The following is a 21567-nucleotide window of genomic DNA, read 5'->3' as shown; positions in this document are numbered from 1 at the left end:
GTGGAATTTGCTTAAGAAAGGGTTTTGCCTATCAGAAACATGAAGTGGCATAATAATAATAATGTAGACTAGTGGGTCATATTTTAGAGCTGATTCATGGTCTGTAAATAATTTTATGTTTAAATTAGTTTGAAATCTAAAAATACAGCAATACCATGGTCTCATATTTTCCTTTAGTGAAAGAGCTTTTCAAGAAAAAAGAATGACAGAGAGTCAGCAACATGACAACCAAGTCAGCAACAGCAACAACAACAAAAACGATGCATTTATTTACCCCCCACCCTTCCACTTCCTGATAAACTGATAAATTAGTTTGCATGCACTTTGTGGACTGGGAATTGAACTTTGCTTCTTTGCACAGTAACCAGTGGATATAAAAAGAAATGCATCTGTGTGTTTTTGGATTAAAATTACAACCTAAATCAACCAAAGAATTGAGATTAACTGAGAAATAATGAACAAACGAAAGTGAACATTAGGCCTAACTGGTGATTTAGTCCATAGATATTTGTCACACCATCATATAGTCATCACCTATTGAGAACTCAGTGAACCTATAAATTACCATTTCTGTGAATTTAGAATTTTGTAATTCCAATCTTGCAAAATGACATAATATAGCTGCTAAATGAGTGTTAAAGCCATGTTACTAACGACACTTCTAACTAGTGTAAAACTCCATGATTGTCCAAAGTCAACATAATTTACAGCATTTGTATCATGCTGACATATTCTTCAAAATGAGTAACCTTTTCAGATTTTCTAACTAGTTTCTAATAGCAAACAACATAAAAAAAACTGTAAGATTTATTACTTGCCCTCTGTATGAAACACAACTTAATAGTGTATGAAACAAAATAAAATGCCCTGTTTTTTTATTATTAGTTATTATTATGTATTTATTTATTTTAATCGTGTGTGTGAGTGTGTTGTACAAACCAATTCTACAAAAGAATGTGGGCCTTTTATTTTGAAAAGCGAACCAGAAGGGCCTCTCATGTTATCTAGCTTCAGAACACTTTACCTACATGTGGCCAAATGTTACTATACCCGTTTATAAACGAAATTACAGTTATATTTTCAGGCGCGTCTGGACGTCGCTTCCTAGGCGACATAACATGCTGCTAAGGTAAACAGTCCATAGCATCTGTTTCGCGTTACAGTCAACTCGAATGTCCGTGTCAACAGATATTGCTCTTGAATTTCAAAAGTAATACGTAGACAGTTAACGTTAAGATTACAGCCTCCATGGGTTTGCTGTAGTCACTGTTTTAGAGTTAAATACTCATGTGACTAACTCGTGCACGTGCTTTTATTATTGTTCACTTGTGCAATTTAGTATTGTTTTTGTTGCCTGACCCCATACATTTGTATTTACCCTACATGTAAGACGTGCCCCCTGCATCACATTTTGAAATTGCAAGATTTTCCCATCAGTTATAACAACTGCTATGATTGTACTGTGTTGTGTAGATGAAAAAGACGTGATCGGAGGTGTTGAAATCAGGAGCAGTGGACAGGACTGCAGGTATGGACACCTGGACACCCAATCCAAGAGCCAAGCCCTTCATCCCCCGCCATCAGCGCAGCCTCTACCTTACCTGGAAATACAGACTCACCAACAAAAGAGCAGTACGGCGAATCTGCCAGGTCAGCACATTATAAGATTAGACATGAACCCTTCCATTGGGCGGTTGCTTTTTCACCTTGCAATTTAAGTTGTATCATAAAACCTAAAAATCAGTCATGAAGGTAGTCCATTGCAGTTAACTGTTTTTGACTGGTGTTGTTCATTTTGCAGGTCAGTGCTGTCCTGTTTCTTCTGATCACAGTGATTGTGAATATCAAACTAATTCTTGATACAAGGAGAGTTGCGATTGAAGAGGATGCTGCTCAAGATTACGGTAATGTGGATCACACGATACATGAATGTTCAATTCACATTCCACCTTGTGTGGAATAATTTTACCACTAGCAATTCAAATAACTGCAGGATGTTCATGATGCTATATCGGAATCTTTTTTTTTTTGTTAGATTGTACATATAAATTAATGAGCTTTCAAAGGTTTCTTTGGATTTTTAACATGTTTTGATGCGTTTCTTACATGAGGTTTTTGCTTTCATTGAACGACTTTTCAGATGATGCCATGCCCAACATGGAAACCCCACGCAGGCCAGCCAGTGGGAGGAAGGTTTTGGATATTGAGGTGTATTCGAGTCGCTCTAAGGTGTACGTTGCAGTGGACGGCACAACCGTAAGTGATTCTGAGTCTCAAACTTCAGTTATATTTTAGCCATTTTTGCTACAAAGTTCCCAGGCAATGTGTAAAAGTCAGAGATCACATTTAAAATCAGGGATCTCATGTAAACCTGTAAATAGAAGAGAAACTGTTTGATTTTGGAAAATGTAAAACAAAGAAAAGTTCTGACACAAAATGAAAAAAAAAAATGTTTTTTGTAAGATGCTGCACAATGTTTTGGTCAATTATCCAATGTAAACAAATCTGTCACATTGGCAATGTTAAATATTTTGTACAAGAGGTCAGATTTGTTTCGCTTCCATTGAATACTCTTCCATTAAAGGTTTTGCGCAAACTTTTGCCTTGCATGTGTGTGTGGTGTTATTAAATAAAAATGACATGATAAATACTAAGAAATTCCCAAATTCATGCTGACCTAAATCATTAAGTTTTGCAAAAAAATAAAAAAAAACGTTTTGCTGATAAAATGATTTGTAATAAGAAAAAAATATTAAATAAGAAAAATACAAAATAGGAACTTTTTCATTAGTGGTTTCATACCTTATGCAGTACTGTGCAGAAGTCTTTGGCACATTAGATGTTTCACCAAAAATATGTCTTAAGATGGTTATTTATATCTTCAGCTTTAGTGTGTCAATAGGAAATATACATTTTAGACTCCTAAACATTCCTTTTGCAAATAGAAAAACAGGGAGCCCTGAAACAGATGACATGGCCTCCACAGATTTCCCCACTGAACATCAAGTCAGTCTGGGATTACATGAAGAGACAGAAGCATAATAACAAACTCAGCAAAAAAAATGAAACGTTCCTATTTTCAGGACACTATTTTAAAGATAATTTTGTAAAAATCCAAATATCTTTACAGATCTTTATTGTAAACAGTTTAAACTATGTTTTCCATGCTTGATTTAATGAACCATAAATAATGAATGAACATGCACCTGTGGAACAGTCGTTAAGACACTAACAGCTTACAGATGGTAGGCAATTAAGGTCACAGTTATACAAACTTAGGACACTAAAGAAATCTTTCTACTGACTCTGAAAAACACCAAAAGAGAGATGCCCAAGGTCCCGGCTCATCTGGATGTACGTGCCTTGTGAAACAATACCTGCACCGGATCGGCACATCCAACCTGCGGGACAGGTACAGAATGGCAACAACAAATAGGCTGAGAGAGGCTGAACCGAGGGCTTGTAAGCCTGTTGTAAGGCAGGTCCTTACCAGACATCACCAGCAACAACGTCGCCTATGTGCACAAATCCACCATCACTGGACCAGAGAGGACTGGCAAAAAGTGCTCTTCACTGACGAATCGCAGTTTTGTCTCACCAGGGGTGATGGTCAGACTTGCGTTTATCATCAAAAGCATGAGCGTTACACCGAGGCCTGCACTCTGGAGCGGGATCAATTCGAAAATGGAGGGTCCGTCATGGTCTGGGGTGGTGTGTGTCAGCATCATCGGACTGAGTTGTTGTCATTGCAGGCAAATTCAACGCTTATGCATTACAGGGAAGACATCCTCCTCCCTCATGTTGTACCCTTCCTGCAGGCTCACCCTAACATGACTCTCCAGCATGACAATGCCACCAGCCATATTGCTTGTTCTGTGCGTGATTTTCTGCAAGACAGGATTGTCAGCTTTCTGCCACGGCCAGCGAAGAGCCCTGATCTCAATCCCATTGAGTACGTCTGTGACCTATTGAATCAGAGGGTGGGGGCTAGGCCCATTCCACCCAGAAATGTCTGGGAATTTGCAAGTGCCTTGGTGGAAGAGTGGGGTAACATCTCACAGCAAGAACTTGGTAATATGGTGCAGTCCATGAGGAGGAGATGCACTGCAGTATTTTATGCAACTGGTGGCCACACCAGATACTGACTGTTACTTTTGATTTTGACACCCCTTTTGTTCAGGGACACATTATTCAATATCTGTTAGTCACATGTCTGAGAAACTTGTTTAGTTTATGTCTTAGTTGTTGAATCTTTGTTCATACAAATATTTACACATGTTAAATTTGCTGAAAATAAAAGCAGTTGAAAGTGAGAGGGCGTTTCTTTTTTTAGGCTGAGTTTATAAAAGAACAGCTGCAAATTCTCCAAGAAACTTGGAACATCCTATCTGTGTTCAGGTGTACCAAGGAGAATTGATGTTGTTTTGAAGGCAAAGTTGGTCACTCCAAATATTCATTTTGTTTTGTTTCATGTTTACTGGACATTGTATGATATTAATTGATAAATTAAAACTATTTATTGCATTATTTTGTAAGAAATCCTTACTATTTAAGTGCCTAAAAATATTTCTTCTGAAAATAGTTTATGGACTGATCTGTATGAACATGTTTACTTGTTCATACAGGGTTACTTGTAGATTGCATGAAAGTGGAATGATATTTGATGTATTTTTGCAGGTGCTGGAGGATGAGATGAGGGAGCAGGGTAGAGGCATACATGTTATTGCTCTTAATCAGGCTACTGTAAGCACAATTCATCAATATTAAACATTTATACATCATGATCTATCCTCTTTGACTATTATGGACTCTTTCGGATGTTCACTACATCACATTTCCAATTATTTAGTCGGTTGTATGAGAACACTTGCCTATAATCTCTTCCTTCAGGGTCATGTGATGGCCAAAAGAGTGTTTGACACTTATTCTCCTCATGAGGATGAAGCCATGATCCTATTCCTCAACATGGTCACACGTGGTAGAATCCTCATCTTCACTATTAAGGTTATAGAATTACCTCTTCATTCCAACCTTGTAGTTTTGGGTGTTTGTCACTGGAAGTGAGCTGCTTATTGATCTTATTAGGATGAGGGGACTTTCCACTTGAAGGATGCTGCAAAGAACCTTTTGAAAGGTTTAGGTAGTCAGGTGGCTGTCACGTTAAGCTGGAGGGTCATGTGGACTCTGGTAGTGATAAAGGGAGGTGAGACAACCCCTCTTTTGTCATTTACTCTTATACATGCACAAGTTTGAAATAACACACATGTCATTGTCTATTGCATAATTATTGTTCAGTTGTAACATGATTTGCATTTAATGGAAAGTTTACTATTTATTTGTTCAGGTCAAGTGTATGGGGAAAAGCACTCTAAGTCTCCTGCTCTCTCTACATGGGGTGACCCTGTGCTGCTAAAGACAGAGGTTCAGCTCACTGCTTCTGAAGGTATTTCTGCCTCTTTTATCGATGTAGAACTCTAAAATTGTCTGGTTTTACAGCAATTTATGTCATGGACAGTTGGTGAGGAGTGTTCTTGCAATTTAATGTCACATTCTTAAAGTATTTCTATTTTTTGAAGAGCACTCCCTACAGTGAGGATTTGAAAATATGAAACTGCCTGCTACACATTCTCAAAGTCAGTCTGATTACAGCTTGACTGTTTTTTTTTTTCTTCTTAGAGGCAGAGTGCCATTGGGCAGACACAGAGCTGAACCGCAGGAGGAAACTCTTCTGTAGTAAAGTGGAAGGTTATGGGAGCATTTGTAGCTGCAAAGATCCAGCAACTATAGAGTTCAATCCTGACCCAGTAAGACACATATCCTTTTTAAGGGGTCATGAAATGCTTTTTTTTTTATATAGATTTATTATTTTCCATGAGGTCCATTGATAATGTTTGTAAAGTTTTTTTGCACCATCATAATTTAGTAATATATTTACATTTTTCACCCAGTCTCTGGCCCTCTTTCTGAAACGCTTGATTTGGCCAAAAACTTCGACATAAACCCCTACTGTTTGGCTAACATTGTGCAGCGCCTCAAATACAGCCATACATTATAAACTCATTTGGAAAAGAAAGCAAGCTCCGCAATATTATAAAACAAAATTTTAAGGTTTGCACACAACACGCATCCAACACATTGTATCTGAAAATATTAAACTGTTCATCTCAAGCACAACTGTTAAAGTCATAGTTCACCCAAAAATTTTAATTCTCTCATTTACTCACCCTCATGCCTGGGTACAAAGTGGGACCCTTTGTGGTGGGGGCTAGTGTGAATAACCCTTGAGCCTCCCATACTTGTGTCACAATTGTTTATATACATTTATTTTGTTTTGTCTCTACTGCATTTGAGTTTTACCATCTTCGTATACCATCACTGTCTAACAGACCCTGATTTTTTAAGTCCTAGCATCCCTCTGCTACTCGAAAATATGACAAAAGAGGGCAAATGTTTTGCCATGAGGAAGAGATCCTGCCTACTGAGAAATGTGGTTTGCTGCGGCTTCCATTATATCAACACTTGTGTTTTGGCTCCTACTACACCTAGATGGGAGATTGGAAAGGCCCGATTCCAATCAACTGGCTGGTCAAGACTTGCCCTGGATATACGACATGATAGATTAACATCAGCTATCCCCAGAATGCATTGGCTAAGGGTCAGTCAAGTAGATGGAACATCTCTCGTTCTTTGTGCTTGTGTATACCATCCCTATATCCCTGTGCATAATCTGTAGGATTTTCATGGCTCTGTGCATCCCCTTGTTGGACTCCAAGGTGGTTGGGGAGTAGAAATGATAAAGTATAGTACACTAAACATGGCCACCAAGCACACATCCAAAAATGACTTTTAGACCTGGACATGGACTGTACTTCTGAGAATGTGCTTTTACATCAAAAATGTCTAATTATTGAATCTGCATCATCGGATATGCCAATCACAAAGATATCTCCTTTTGCTTTTCACAAGGGTATTACAGGAATGGCTGGTACTGGTAAGTAGGTGAAGATACTATCTGGTCAGATTCTGGTGGAATGTTGTAAGAAGGCTAATTTGGAAAACCTCCTTCGTGCCTTCTGGATTTCATTTAAAGGCTGCATCTGAAATCAAAGTTAGCTGTTTTGTTGCCTCGCTGCCTTATCATTCAGTGACTCAACAGCGTTTGGTTATGAAGGTACCTCCAGGAACTGGCTTCGGACAGGCTACTGAGGCATCATAACTTCACATCATTGCTAGGAGACCAGCAACTGATTTGCGCCATCTGATGTCCACTAAAGGTAACACGTCTACTTCATTCATCCAACCGAAACACAAAGGTCTAATAATCTAGAACAAAATCAAGAGAGTTTTGGTCATAACCAAATTTATATTTATTTACTACAATACTACTTTCTCGCTAGAAATGGAATCAAAAGTTGGAAAAAGTGAATCAAGGTGTACATTTATACACAAATTGACTATCGGCTGCCTCTTCGGACGCTTTTCTTTAAGCTCAACTGCCGTGGATTCGGGAGCACAGGATTATGATATTTAATAGGCAGCGAAGTATACATCTATACTGCCTTCGAAAATTCATCAGATGAAGGTATCTCGATAGACAGGATTTGACGCAAACTTTGGATTCAGACATGCCTTGATCCGTTCCTACCTCTGTATACGGAGTTCCTTGGTTGAGCATTCCAATTTATGCCATTAATTTTAATAGATATGGCCCATCTCTGCTAAACAATCTGACTTAAATCTCAAGGAGTGAGATATATGAAAAGAATAACAATCAAAAGAGAAGATTGAATTGTTAAATCTGTTACTTACATAATTACCTTTTAATAAACCTCATCCTCCAGATAGAATCACAATCAGGTATATGAGTGTTCTAGTGGAGTTATTTATATCAAATCACTGAGTTGCTTTAACTTTTAAAAGTATGGACATGGATCAAACCACTTTTGTGTGAGAATTAGTGTGTCTGCAGTAATTGTAGAGAGGAGGATCATGATAAAGAAAGCTGCCAGAAGCCACCCAAATGGTTCAGTTGTGCATGGCTTCATCCAAAGAATGCTTGAAGTGGATTAAAGAGAACAAATCCAGAAAACAAGCTGTACAATAAAACTCCGCTACAATGAAGCACGCTAATTGGTCCGTGGTTCCCTCTTTCATTGTAAATAAAACCTTTGCCTCTGTGGTAAAAAAAAAAAACCTTATGGTTCAGTGGATTGCCAGACAGATTTGACCTGGCTGCAAAAGGATAAATCCCAAGCTGTCTGTAGCAGTAAAGGTATACCTCCTCCAAGATCAAACTACTTCAACCCATATCAAAACCAACTAGAACTTCCACAAAGAGAATCAAATAATTAACAAGAACTCTAAAAAAGCAGGTGGTTCACAATCAAAAGTATCACAAGATGAGAATGCAAATACAAAAGCTATCAAAGATGTCAAAATGAAAGAGAGTGGCCATCACAGTAGCGTTCACCAAAAGGCAGAACTAGGGGTAATATCTATTCTTCTAACTTAAATATGGATCACACCATCATTCAATGGAACTTCCGTGGGCTCAGAGCCAACTTTGCAGAATAGCAGTGATTAGCTGCAATTATTAATCTACTTGCTTTTTGTCTACAAGAGACACAGTTGTCAGCTGATACTACCTTTTCTTTTAAAAACTTTACCATTTTAAATTGTTTTGGTCCCAACAATAGACATGCTTCCTGTGGAACAGCTATTTTAATGAGAAATTATGTGATGCAGATACATCATACTAAATAGTAATTTACAATAACAGCAGTACATCTAACCCTCCAGAGGACTGTCACAGTATGCGCCATATACATTCCACCGGATATGATTACAAAGCATCAAGATCTGGACAACCTTGTGGAGCAGCTTCCTTCATACTTCTGGGGATTTTAACAGCCATAATACCTTGTGGGTTAGTAATCAGTGTAATACAAAATGCAAGAACATTAAGGAATTAATCAACAACCATGCCCTGTGCCTTTTTAAATGATGGATCTCAAACCTGTTTACACCCTAGACATGGTACCTATTCAGCAATTGACCTCACCATCTGCTAGCCTGAGCTACTGCTAGATCTCTCTTGGAAAGTGTGGAATGACCTCCGTGGAAGTGACCATTTTCCACTAATCTTGACCTAAAAATGAAGAAGTATCAAGCATACAGAGATGGCAACTTAAAGCCAACTGGTACCATTTTCAAACCTTATGCTATGAAAGATTCAATAAATTTCTTGAGGATGATCCAGACCCCATTAAAATTTTTACCAGCATTTTAATCTCCATAGCAAACGATACCATTCCAAAAACTTTACCATATACAAAATGCAAACAATTTCCATGGTTAAAAGATAACTGCAAAAAGGCTATAAAAGAGAGAAAGAAAGCTGAAAGAAGATACTACAGAAGTCCAACAATGGAAAACCTCATTAAAGTAAAAATTAATAGATCACTAGCACGTAGAGTAATTAATGAGGCGAAGAAATAAAGTTGGAGACAATTTCTGTCCAATTTGATAAAGAAAAAGGTTTGGAATCTTATTTGCAGAACAAAGGGCAAGAACAGTGGACCTCAAAATCAACATTTTAAACATCAAGACTTCAAGAAAAAGAAATTGCAAATATCCTAGGCAAAACTTTTGAAAAGAACTGCTTCCCTGCATTTCAAACAATTTAGGCACTGGAAGAAAGGAAAGATGTTCATCCAACAATATGGAGCCTTACAACCAACCTTTCACTTTCACATGATACTGCAACTGGACCAGACAACCGGATTGACACTCAACAAGACGTTAATTGCATCTTAAAACACTGAACTGGAACATAATAACATGAGGACACACAGCTCTGTTGGGCCGCTGGGCACCAGGCACGCACACTCACAGCCCGGCCACACCCTCCTCATTACAAGATGTTTCCATCATTCACGCCTATATAAACAGACGGAACGAAGTCTGGAGTTCATGTGTTGGGTGCATATGTGATCAGTCACTAAAAAAGTGGAATAAGGATCCTCAATCAGAGTTACATTTTTGCAGAAGAGGCCAATGTTATTATTCTAGCATTGGATCACGTTAAGGTTCAAAATCATGCCTTCAAGTTCTTGCATCACTCAACAATGACCACCCAGCCCATGTAAAGATTTTAACCAAATTGTCAGCTCTGGAGGAACATCATTTTAATTATTTACATTTGCTGGGTACCTGGCCGTTGTGGAATACGAGGAAATTAATCAGCAGACTCGGCTGCTAAAGAAGCACTTTCTACAGATCTTCTCCATTTCACCCTCAGATCTGTAATCTACCATTATCTCTTACATCAACAAATGGCAAACTGAATGGGATTAATGCATTACAAACAAACTGCATGAAATCAACACTGCAGTGGGCAAAAGGCCCATATTTAATTTCAGTAATCACTGGGATCAGTTCATTTACACCCATAGCCGAATAGGACATTCCAGACCCACACATGTTCTTGATATCAGACAAGGATCCACCATTATGCACCGCATGCTAGAATCCACTATCCTTGAAACATATTTTATTGGATAGTGCTGGATTGATTTGATCAACCCTGAATCAGTTTTAGATTTCTTATTGAAAACACTTTTTAAAAATCATATTTATTTATTTATTTATATATTTTTTTTATATATATTTCACTTGTTTTCATCATGAAAATAGCCTTGGAAGCTGGCATGGTGTAAAATCACTAAATAACTAACTAACCCTCAAGCCATCCCAGATGTGTGACTTTTTTCTTCAACAGAATACATAGAAGAATATCTCCACTCAGTAGAACCTTAAAATGCAAGTGGATTGTGATTAAACCTTTGAATCTCCAAAAAGAACAAACAGTCAGCATAAACGTCATTCGTAAGACTCCACTGGTTTGAGTCTTTCTAAAGCGAAACGATCGCTTTTGCTGCTTCTCGCATTCACGAGAAGGTGGAGTTCACGCAGTCTTGTGACGTAATCGCGTTAGCATGTTATGGATATAATCTCTTGTTTTTCTCTCAGTTGAGACATCCAGGATGAGCACACAAACACCCCATTGTGAGTAAACAAACAGATAAAACCAACAAAGCTTCTGTACAGCGTTTCTCCTCCATTGTAAACAGCGCTGCTCTTCCGGGTGTGTTGCACGTGCATCTGTTCCCATGTGAACATGCCAATGAGATTACGTCACACGTGCATACTGCTGCTGTCCGAAAGTTATGATTCCTAGTTAAAAAGTTCTTAAATATATATATTTTTTTCACAGCAAATGCAATATTTTTTGCTTTAGAAGACTTAGATTCATTTAACCAGTGGAGTCGTATGGATGTTTATGTTGACTGTGTGTTCTTTTTGGAGATTCAAAGGTGTAATCACCACCTACTTGCATTTTAAGGAACTACTAAGCCAAGATATTTTCTAGTTTTCTTCAAATGTGTTCATCTGGGATGGCTTGAGGGTGAGTAAATGATGAGAGAATTAAATTTTTTTGGTGAACTAACCCTTTAACACTCTACACTGGAAGCGTTGTGCCGACAGTAAACGGGTGTCCCGTTCCATTTTGCACTGCATGTGCTGGCACTACTACTGCCAACAACACAAAAAAACAGTTTAGAAAGTTTGTGTCGACTTGTCCAGTGTAGACTGCATCAAGCCATAGCGTCATGTCAATAGAAGTGCCCGGTGTAGAAAGGGTGTCAGCACCGTAAACAATCAAACAGTCATGACATTTGAAGTTTTCACGAATGGAACTGTTGTGGATTTACAGTCGGGTCAAAGTGTTTTAAACTGCTCTAATATTTAATAACCGTTCCTTTGCAAAGCTTGAATCATTTTCTTTTTCATTTGAATCTGGTTCACAAGCAATCCACGCTGACATAAGCCAAAAAACATCCAGTCCATGCTGAAACACACTGAAGACACTTCCACCTGATGCACATTTATATTCCAAAGCACAGTGTGAACTATATACACACACACACACACAACCAGTTTCCAGTATCATCGTCTACTGAAATGCACATTGCCGAAAACAAATCAAGACGTCCATCTAGTGCATGTTTACATATACCAACAATTAAAAATAGCATAGATGGGTGCGAGAAAGCTTAATTTTGTTAAATACATATAGAACATTGTAATGGAGGCAAGTCTCTGTCATTTCCAAATACGTGTCCTTGGTTTGTTTGGGTTTATCTACAAGTTTAAAAGTGCTGCATTACACACCAAATCTTCATTTTTAATGCTAATACGAGGACATACTCTACAAGTTAAAGTTTCCTTTTTGCCATTGTTTGTTAAACAGATGTGTGGAGTGATGTTTAGACTCTTAATTGTATTAGTTTTTTTGTTGAATCCGTGTTGTCTAAACCTTCTTTGTCCTAACTAGCTGCCTAACAACAACGTCTACAACATCCCAGTTGCAGTTATAGCTGGAAATAGACCAAACTATCTCTATAGGTTTGTAGACTTAACATTCTTTGTGTTTAGCCACACTACCAAATTCACATCGGAACTGTATTACTGGAAGTTACATTTGTATCAAGTATTCATTTATTTGTTAGTTTTTATTTGTTTGAGCCAAGTTACATGCATTGTCACACTTTAATATTTTGTGGCCAACCAAGTTGCCATGTAGGAATAACTGTTTTGAATTCTTAACTAAGCATTAGCCATGTTTGTTTGTTTTTTTTAGAATGCTGCGCTCTCTCCTTTCCTCCAATGGCATCAATCCACAGATGATCACTGTTTTTATTGATGGATACTATGAGGTGCCATATCTATATTCTTTGCTCTCTTTTCAACACATTCATATTTCTCTTCAACTGTGTGTTTTTCTGCTTGAGAGGATCTACACATATTCACAAAAATATCCTTTGCACAGGAACCCATGGATGTGGTCGAGCTCTTTGGTCTTAAAGGAGTTCAGCATACACCGATCAGCATCAAGAATGCTAGAGTGTCACAGGTATTTCGCATGAAATGATTACATAAATTATGCATTCCAAATCATGGTATGGACAGTTATGGATGTTTATTTATTTGTGTCCCTTATATAAGATTTAAAATATATTTACAGAGATTCCATAGTCATGAAAAACCTGGAAATATCAGGGAATTCAATAAGTGTGATTTCCAGACCTGGAAAATAAATTCTAAAAGCTTGAAAATACATAGAAATGTCTCTAGCTCTTTTGTATTTAATTGGCTAGAAGTTGCTCTCTGTGTATGCAATCTCTATGAAATGATAAGGACTCTCTAAATTACATAAAGAAATTCATAAAAAAATTTCACAGCACTACAAAGCCAGCTTGACTGCAACCTTCAGTCTGCATCCAGTGAGTATACCCTAACCTGCAATTCAGCTTGTGTAGAATTACACACTTAAACAGCTTACAAATGTTTATCTTTGAATAATCCCTTTTCAGTACGCAGATTTTGCCATTGTCCTGGAGGAGGATCTTGATATTTCCATAGATTTCTTCAGGTATGGATGAACCAATGAATGTGCAGAGTGTAGTACTGCAAGGTGTCCACTAGAGGCTAGCAAATTTCCACCCTATTGGTCACAGGCTAATTTACAAAAGAAAGAACATCTGTGAGCTCAAATCATCTTAATAGTGATTGAGTAACAACATTTGACAGGTAATTTTTAAATGTCTTTAAATGTGTGATATATATATATGTTTCTCTCCCTCATTTATCTCCAGCTTTCTCAGTCAGACCATCCATTTGTTACACGAGGATGACAGTCTCTATTGTATCTCAGCCTGGAATGACCAAGTGAGTGAAGAAATCTCTTTTCCTTTACATTTCTGCATAGCTTTAAGCTACACTATTATACATTTCATTTAGTCAAAGTCTCTCCTATAATTACTATGACTGGTAGTAAATTCTGCCAAATGCTGTTTCTGTTGGTATACTTTTAAGTCTACTGCAAAGTAATGGCAACCACTAGTGTACTCTCTGCCTAAATTATTAAGTCTTTGAAGGTGCATTTGACCCTGCAGCTGTGCTTTTTTTCCAGGGCTATGAGCACACAGCTGAGGACCCTTCTCTGCTCTACAGAGTGGAAAGTATGCCTGGTCTTGGCTGGGTGCTTAAAAAAAGCCTTTATAAGGATGAACTGGAACCCAAATGGCCCACTCCTGAAAAGGTCAGGCAGTTAACTTCGGCATTTAAGCCATCATTTGTCTAAATAGGAAGAATTGATAAAAAGAAACATTTACATGCAAAATCCCTCAAAGGTGAGGTCTAAGTTGGCACAATTTTCCGGGCCATTTGCATTACGGAATGCTTCTTAAAGTGAATAATCCTTCTCTTACCAAAAAAAAAGTAATGTTATCATTAAATAACTATATTTACCTGTTTTCCCATTTTAATAACTTCACTAACTTTGAAGAGTTAGTCTGGTGAATTTTACGAGTGATTAAATTGTAAACTTATTGTAGTAAATAAGGACCAGAAATACTACTTGAGTATTTAAGTGGGGCAAAGTAGTGTTTCACTTTTCAAACTAGTATGAGGAAATTATATCATTGAGTTTACACTGTTCTAGATATCAGATAAACCTCAGGAGTCTTTCCTCCTTTTATCCATCTGTTTTATTGCTATCTCTTAGCTATGGGATTGGGACATGTGGATGCGGATGCCGGAACAGAGGAAGGGCAGAGAGTGTGTCATTCCTGATGTCTCTCGCTCCTATCACTTTGGTATCATTGGCCTTAACATGAATGGTTACTTTCACGTAAGTGATGGGGTTAAAGTTACAATAATGTAAATATCTTATAAAGGTTTACTTGTATGACTTTAAGGATTCTTTTTTTCTCCACTGAGAGCTGATTCTTTAGTGTTTATTTTAACATTTCTATAACATTTAATGAACATGTAATGTTTTTAAGCAGGAAGTTTACTTTAAAAAGCACAAATTCAACACCATTCCGAACGTTCAGATGAAGAATGTAGATAGGTATGTATACTTCAAATTTTAGTTTCCCTAAAGATGGTGTAAATATTTAACCAATTTGGACTGTTTACATTTGCATCCTGCTCAAATATCATTGATATTTTCTCCTTGTTTACAGCTTGAATAAAGATGCTTATGAGATTGAAATCCAAATTCTTCTACGGTACGTTTTGTATGAAGATCACGCAGTACAAATCCATTTGCATATTTATTATTACACTTTAACATTGCAGTATTACAACAACTGAACAAATCATCTGTGTGCCTGCAGTGAGGCAGAAGTCTTGGACCACAGTAAAAACCCATGTGAAGACTCATTTATCCCGGATACTGAGGAAAAGACCTTTGTGATGTTCATCAAAATGGAGCAGGAGACAGACACAAATACTTGGACAGAACTATCAAAGGTAAGACTGGAATTCCAGAAGAAAAAACAAAATATATGTATATGGGGATGCATCTAATGTTTAGCCCCTCAGTTTGAATCTAAACAATAAGGTTGGGCTTCTAAAGGAACAAGTGATTTGAGTTTCAGAGCAGGTAAGCCAATAGTAACTGTGTTCATTGGCTCAGTGGTTGTAACTCTTTGGCTTTGTGGGCATCTGAAGTTGCAAATTGTATATCTGACTTGATATGTTTAGACAACACCCATTATGGCTTTAGACTTCTCGGGCTGAATTATGCTGTTAACAGGGCATACAAGTATATGGATAAATGGCTTGTTGTAAACAATGAGAGAGGGAATAAAAAAGTAACGAATAAATACTTTGGTGAGTGTAATAAAACTGTACTATTAAGTTATGGCCTAATCTGGTGTTTAGTGCCTGCACGTGTGGGACCTGGATGTACGAGGTTATCACAAAGGACTGTGGAGGCTCTTCAGAAAAAAGAACCATGTCCTAGTGGTAGCTGTTCCAATTTCACCCTACTCGTGAGTACACATTAACAACCCTATCAGTCTATTTAATTTCAAAGTATGGAACGAAAAATTCTTAATTTCGTTAAAAAAATACGATCTAAAATACTACACTAAAAACATTCTGTTAGCCAATTATGTAGTTTTCACATTGTAATATTTTTCACTGCAATGAATGTAAGTCTTTTAGGGAATATATATAGTACCTAAAGAAAGTCATCATACCTTTTCAAAATCCTTATCATTTATCACATTACATCCTGGAAATTTAAATAAATTCAATCTAACCTTTTCCAGCTTATTTACACATCAGAACCTTCAATGTCAAAGTGAAAGTAACAGGTAAAAGATTAATTAGTTAAATACATGGTTTAAATAATTGATCAGCCCCCTAAGATTAACCATTACAGACTTGCTCAGGTGCAACCAATCCCCTTTCAGATCACATACCTAGCTAATTGGCCACCACCTGAAATAAATTGTAGTGGTATTTATTTCTTCAAAATAAAACTGCGTGTTTCATGAGGATTTCATTACTAGTACTGCGTGGTAATGAATTCATCATAGTTGGAAAGGTGTTTTCAAAAGAGCTCTGGGATAAAATTGTGGAAAGACACTGGTTAGGAGAATGGGACAAAAAGATTTATTGGCTTTATCTGTCCCTTTTAATACGTTCAGAACATATAGAAGTGAAAAGCACATGGCAAAACTAAATCCTTGCCTAGATGGGGCCATCCCTCCATTTGGATGACCATGCCAGGAGGATATTGATCAGGGAAGCTATCAAGAGGTTAAAGGCAACTTTGAAAGATTTGCATGCTCTTTAGGCTGAGATTGATCAGTCTGTGCATGAGACGACAGTCTGCTAAGCTTTACACAAATCTGACCTGTATGACAGGGTGGCAAGAAGGAACTTGAAGAATTGTGATGCCATGTGCCAAAAGGTTTTATGATCAGATGAGACAATTAACATTTTTGGACTGAACTCCAAAATGTATGTTTGGAGAACCAAACGCATCACACCACCCAAAACATACCATACCATACCTACTGTAAAGCATGGTTGTGGCAACATTATGTTGTGGTAGTGTTTCTCTTAAGTAAGGTCAGGATTGAAGGGAAAATGGATGCTGCCATGTACATCCAAATTCTTGAGGAAAATATAAGGGCCTCTGCTTGAGCACTGAAGATGGGCAGGTGCTTCATCTTTCAGCACAACAATGACCCTAAACACACTGCCAAAAAACAAAACAAAAAACAACACTGTGGCTTAAGGATAGGAAGGTCAAAAACTTTGAGTGGCCAAGTCAGAGCCCTGACCTAAATCCAATAGAAAACCTATGGATGGATTGAAGAGAGCAGTCCATAGCCACTCACTCCACAATTTGACTGAACTCTAACAATTCTGCGAGGAAGAACGGGCAAATATACCCCAATCTAGGTGCATGGAGTTAGTAGAGACATATCCAAACAGACTGGTGGCTGTCATTAAAGCAAAAGGTACCTCTACAAAGTATTAGATCAAAGGTTTTGATCACTCTTCAAACACTGTTGCCCTAGTTTTTCATCTGTTATACATTTTTGGAACTGTTGCCTTTTTTCTTTTTTCCCATTGAAGGCAAAATTTGGTAAAAATATGTTTTAATGGTTTTGATTTCAGGATGTAAGACAAAAAAAGGCACTGTTTCAAAGGGCTATGATGATTTTCTATAGGCACTGTACATACTAGCTTTATTGTTCAGGTGTGAATATTATTTTTTTTTTTGAAGTTTGATCAGGTTAGTCAGATGACACTTTTAGTCCCTAAAGGCTAATTTATTCTTACTGGGTGAACAGACTTTGCTTAGTTCGCCTACAAATGATGACAATATGCAGTGACGTTATTGCTCTGCTAATGTGTTCTTTGGTGATCTCTCCTGTTCCCATTCATCTCTGAAGTGCTAGACCTATGATAACTTGAGTGGCCGAAGAGCTTTGTTGATTGGTTAAGACTAATCGTTGGTGTGGCTTTGACTAGGGGTGTGCAATATTGACAAAATTATATCTCAATATTTTCTGGATTTTGCTGATAACGATAAAGAGATGATATTTTGCATCCTTCAAAAAAAAAACTTTGTTGAAGGCTTATAATGTACTAGTTACCTCTTACAACATATTAATAGCATAACATGATAATATTGATTGTTGATGTTATTAATCGAAACAATATATTGAAGGAAAAGAGATCTCTATTATTTTAAACTGAATCGTTCAAGTAAGAACAATACAAAACCCTGCTTTGATGAAAGGTTAACTGTGCAGCATAAAAGCAAGAAGCAAAAATATGACATTGTAATAAGTCAACAAATGCAAACTTATTTCAAACACTGCACAAGAAAAAAAACAATTATTGCATTTGTAAACAAATTACACCCTTTTGTAAATTTTTGCATAAAGTCAAAGATGAAAAAAAAAAAGCCCAGGCAGTGTGTAAGTCTTCAAAAGTTGTTTAAAACCATCTCTCTCAACCCCTTGAATTGGCCCGTCTTTTGCGATGTAATTGGTGACAGCGTTTGTTATATCTTGCCCTCTGTTGCTTTTTTTGTCGTAAGGAACTTTTTTGTTAAATGATTCGGCCAAAGTTTTGTGTGTGTGTGTTTTTGCTTTTACCCTGTCAGCTGTAGGAATGTTGTGTGCAGTTGACTCGCAATGCTTTTCATATTCCTCATATTCAGTGCGGTGGGTAGTTTGAAGATGGTGCAACTGGTTGGTCGTCGAGCTGCTTTTGACTGTAACTGGTTTTTGGCACAGTTTGCGGATTGCCGTCTTTTGACTAGCATCTAACCTTTCAAAACCAAACCACTTCCGTGCTGTTGATGACGAACAACATCTAGCAATTTAATAAGCGTCGGTTGCTTGTTGGTTATTGATGTTTGATTATCTTCTCCTCTTGCCGTTTCTTCACTAATTTTTAACTTCTGTCATACACACCACAATCTTATGTGCAACATCACAATCTGAATGCGCAGGTAATTTGCCAGAGAGTTGACAGCCTTCCGTGATGTCACCCTCAACAAACTAATTTTAAATCTATGTTATGTGTAGTAGTACAAACGCCAGCTTCATTCACCTAGGTTGCTTTAAAAAAAAGTTTGGCTTTTTTCATAGTATACATCAGGCTTAATATTAACAGATTCTCATTTTGATTTATATCATGGCTTTGACTGGCCCATTGAAGGGCTTGACCTTTTGACATAATTGGTCTTGTGTGTTAGTAAGGCGGCAGTTCTTGTAAATTCAGTTTTTATTTTTTAATTAGAATTAACTTCATATAAAAACATAAAGTATATTTTGTTGTCTCCATTGAGAGCCAGTTTCTGCATATTATGCTTGTGTGTTTTTGTGTCTTGAGTGCACTGTGTGTAACCTGAAATATTTCCCCCACCAGTGTTAAGAAGCCCAATAATGTCACTCCCATTCACCTGGAACCTGCACCTAAAGAAGAGGGACCTCCTGTGGAACAGATTTAGAACAGTCTTAATCCCACCCAAGGGCCTTATCTAACCACTTACAGACAAGGCCTGCATCAGGCTGATACTGGGCCTTATTTTACTGTTCAGGCTGTTGAACAGTGACTGTTGGCAAGACAACAAACTGGGTGAGCTATACAAACTCTTGGCTTAACCGTCCTGTGCTCGTAGACTTTTGATCTACAGGCTCTTTTAAACTAGAATGATATGAGTGTGAATTTCTTAAAATCGTGTGTAACAGAACCTTCTCATGTTGTTGGTACAGTATGTGTTGTGCATTGGAAGCTGTTCCTGAGGTCCTGAAATTTCATATGTGTTAATGCTGGGAGGTTTGTCATTTGAAATGAACTGATAGATGTTTTAAAGAATTACTGGTACCATAATAAAAGCCAGTGCTGGTTTGAGTTACTGAATGTGACAGATTACATAAAATCAGGATGTTGCAAAAAAAAGGGATTTAGAGAGTATGGTTGAATAAAGCTACTTTTTTTTTTTTTTTAAACACTACTGAGTGCTTTAGGCAGTCCTGCACATAAGTTGTAACTTATGACTATTTATTTTGTCAATATCAAGATTACTGACTGTTTAATTTTCCTTAACAAAATTACTTTTACACAAGAACAAAAGGCTGCATAAAGAAACCACAGGCCTGAATTTGTTTACAAATATAACTATGTACAGACATATTTTTATGCACTCATTGGGAGCTCATTGGTGACAGAACATACAAGCAGTATTCCCAAACTACACATAATTACTTTAAAGCAATATTTCACCCAAAAATGAAAAATCTGTCAGGATTGACAATAACTAAATTTTTACTCCCATTAACCAAAACTGTTTTACTTCTGAAGAAAAGGTGACATTCTGCCTAAGATCTCGGTTTGTGTTTCACATAAGTGAGTCATATACTGTATGTTTGACATGAGAGTGAGTAAAAGTAAGACAGAATTTTCATTTTTGGGTGCACTATCCCAAATGAGCAGCACACTGACTACCTTTAAATGTTTAAAATCAAACAAGAAATAATATACATAGTAATAATTTAAAAGGCTGCAATGAATGAGCTTAAAGAATCCCCTTTCCCAGAGGACCTGAGGTGATTCATACTGCTTGGGTGATAAAATCTATGTGTCTACACAGCCACTATAGAACCTTAGGAACTGCGGGAGGATTAACACTTGAAATAAATGCAACCTCAGTTGCATCATAGATCTTTCTTTTGTTAACATGTTGCTGTATGTGAGGATTATTGTGAATTATTGATTTATCATGCAATAATGTTCATTTGATGGAAGAGATTTCAAAATGGAGTGGGTTTGTTTGTTATTTTGAAGTTTCTGTGGTCAGTACAACACTGATATTTCTACAAAATTGTATTTGTGGTGTCAAAACATATTAATTGTATCTGGAACATGTGCAATACCAGACATATGTATCATCTCAAAATATAATTGTACTCATAAGATACAGATGTTCTAATGTGTTAATCAAATTCTACAACAGGCTTCTTGCATTAGTTTTGTATATCAAAGTAGTTTTTGTTTCTTTTTCAAAATGGTTTGTTTTTATATAAAATAAAATGTCCTAAAATCTTTTCTATTTTTTTTTCTTTTCTAGTGTTTTTAGTTTTAAATCCATGTGATCCAACCCATTTTATGTTGCAATGTAGTAATTTGTTTCTTGTTAACATTTCCAAAAAGCTTAGCAAGGTATGCTTCTAAAATGTTTTGAAGTAAGCTCTGATATCTATTGCAGTGTTATCTGAGTGGTAAATTAATAATTATACTGTTCCGTTAACTAAAATGTAGTGTTATATGGACTACAGTCTTACCTTTTGAAATGGATATACTGGATCTTGCCTATAGAAATGGTCTTATTAGGGTCAATAGCCCTTTTGTAAGGGTGTGATATATATATTTTTTTGTTTAGGGTTTCTTTACAATAAGTAGCCTTATTGTAAAGAAGTTTGAATATTGGACGTTTACCAGATAAATGAGTATATCAAACATTTCATGTACTTTAGGTAAATATGTAATGCTATTTTATGATCATATTTCAATGATCATATTGATCATTGCAATTTTTGTATTTCTGGTTAGATAAGCAGACAGCACAACAGGCAAATTACGTGGAAAGGGAATTCTTACAAAGGAAATGGTGTGCCT

The 21567-nt window shown here is 36.9% G+C and overlaps 1 protein-coding gene across 1 annotated transcript; it reads left to right on the top strand.

Annotated features, from left to right (window-relative positions):
* Positions 1-984: 984 nt before the first annotated feature.
* Positions 985-20996, top strand: LOC127646840 (protein O-linked-mannose beta-1,2-N-acetylglucosaminyltransferase 1-like). Its single transcript, XM_052130748.1, has 22 exons — positions 985-1129; positions 1474-1650; positions 1802-1904; positions 2141-2256; positions 4678-4743; positions 4891-5004; positions 5086-5203; positions 5345-5443; positions 5677-5804; positions 12398-12468; positions 12704-12779; positions 12893-12976; positions 13305-13346; positions 13437-13495; positions 13719-13791; positions 14036-14164; positions 14630-14755; positions 14913-14977; positions 15093-15137; positions 15246-15381; positions 15796-15905; positions 19318-20996. Exons 2-22 carry the CDS (start codon positions 1531-1533, stop codon positions 19397-19399), a joined length of 1962 nt encoding a protein of 653 aa, XP_051986708.1. The 5' UTR covers positions 985-1129; positions 1474-1530; the 3' UTR covers positions 19400-20996.
* The last annotated feature ends 571 nt before the right edge of the window (positions 20997-21567 follow it).

The sequence above is a fragment of the Xyrauchen texanus genome, chromosome 7, assembly GCF_025860055.1.
Source record: "Xyrauchen texanus isolate HMW12.3.18 chromosome 7, RBS_HiC_50CHRs, whole genome shotgun sequence".
NCBI classification, from domain to species: domain Eukaryota; kingdom Metazoa; phylum Chordata; class Actinopteri; order Cypriniformes; family Catostomidae; genus Xyrauchen; species Xyrauchen texanus.
This window is presented reverse-complemented; position numbering and strand designations above follow the sequence as displayed.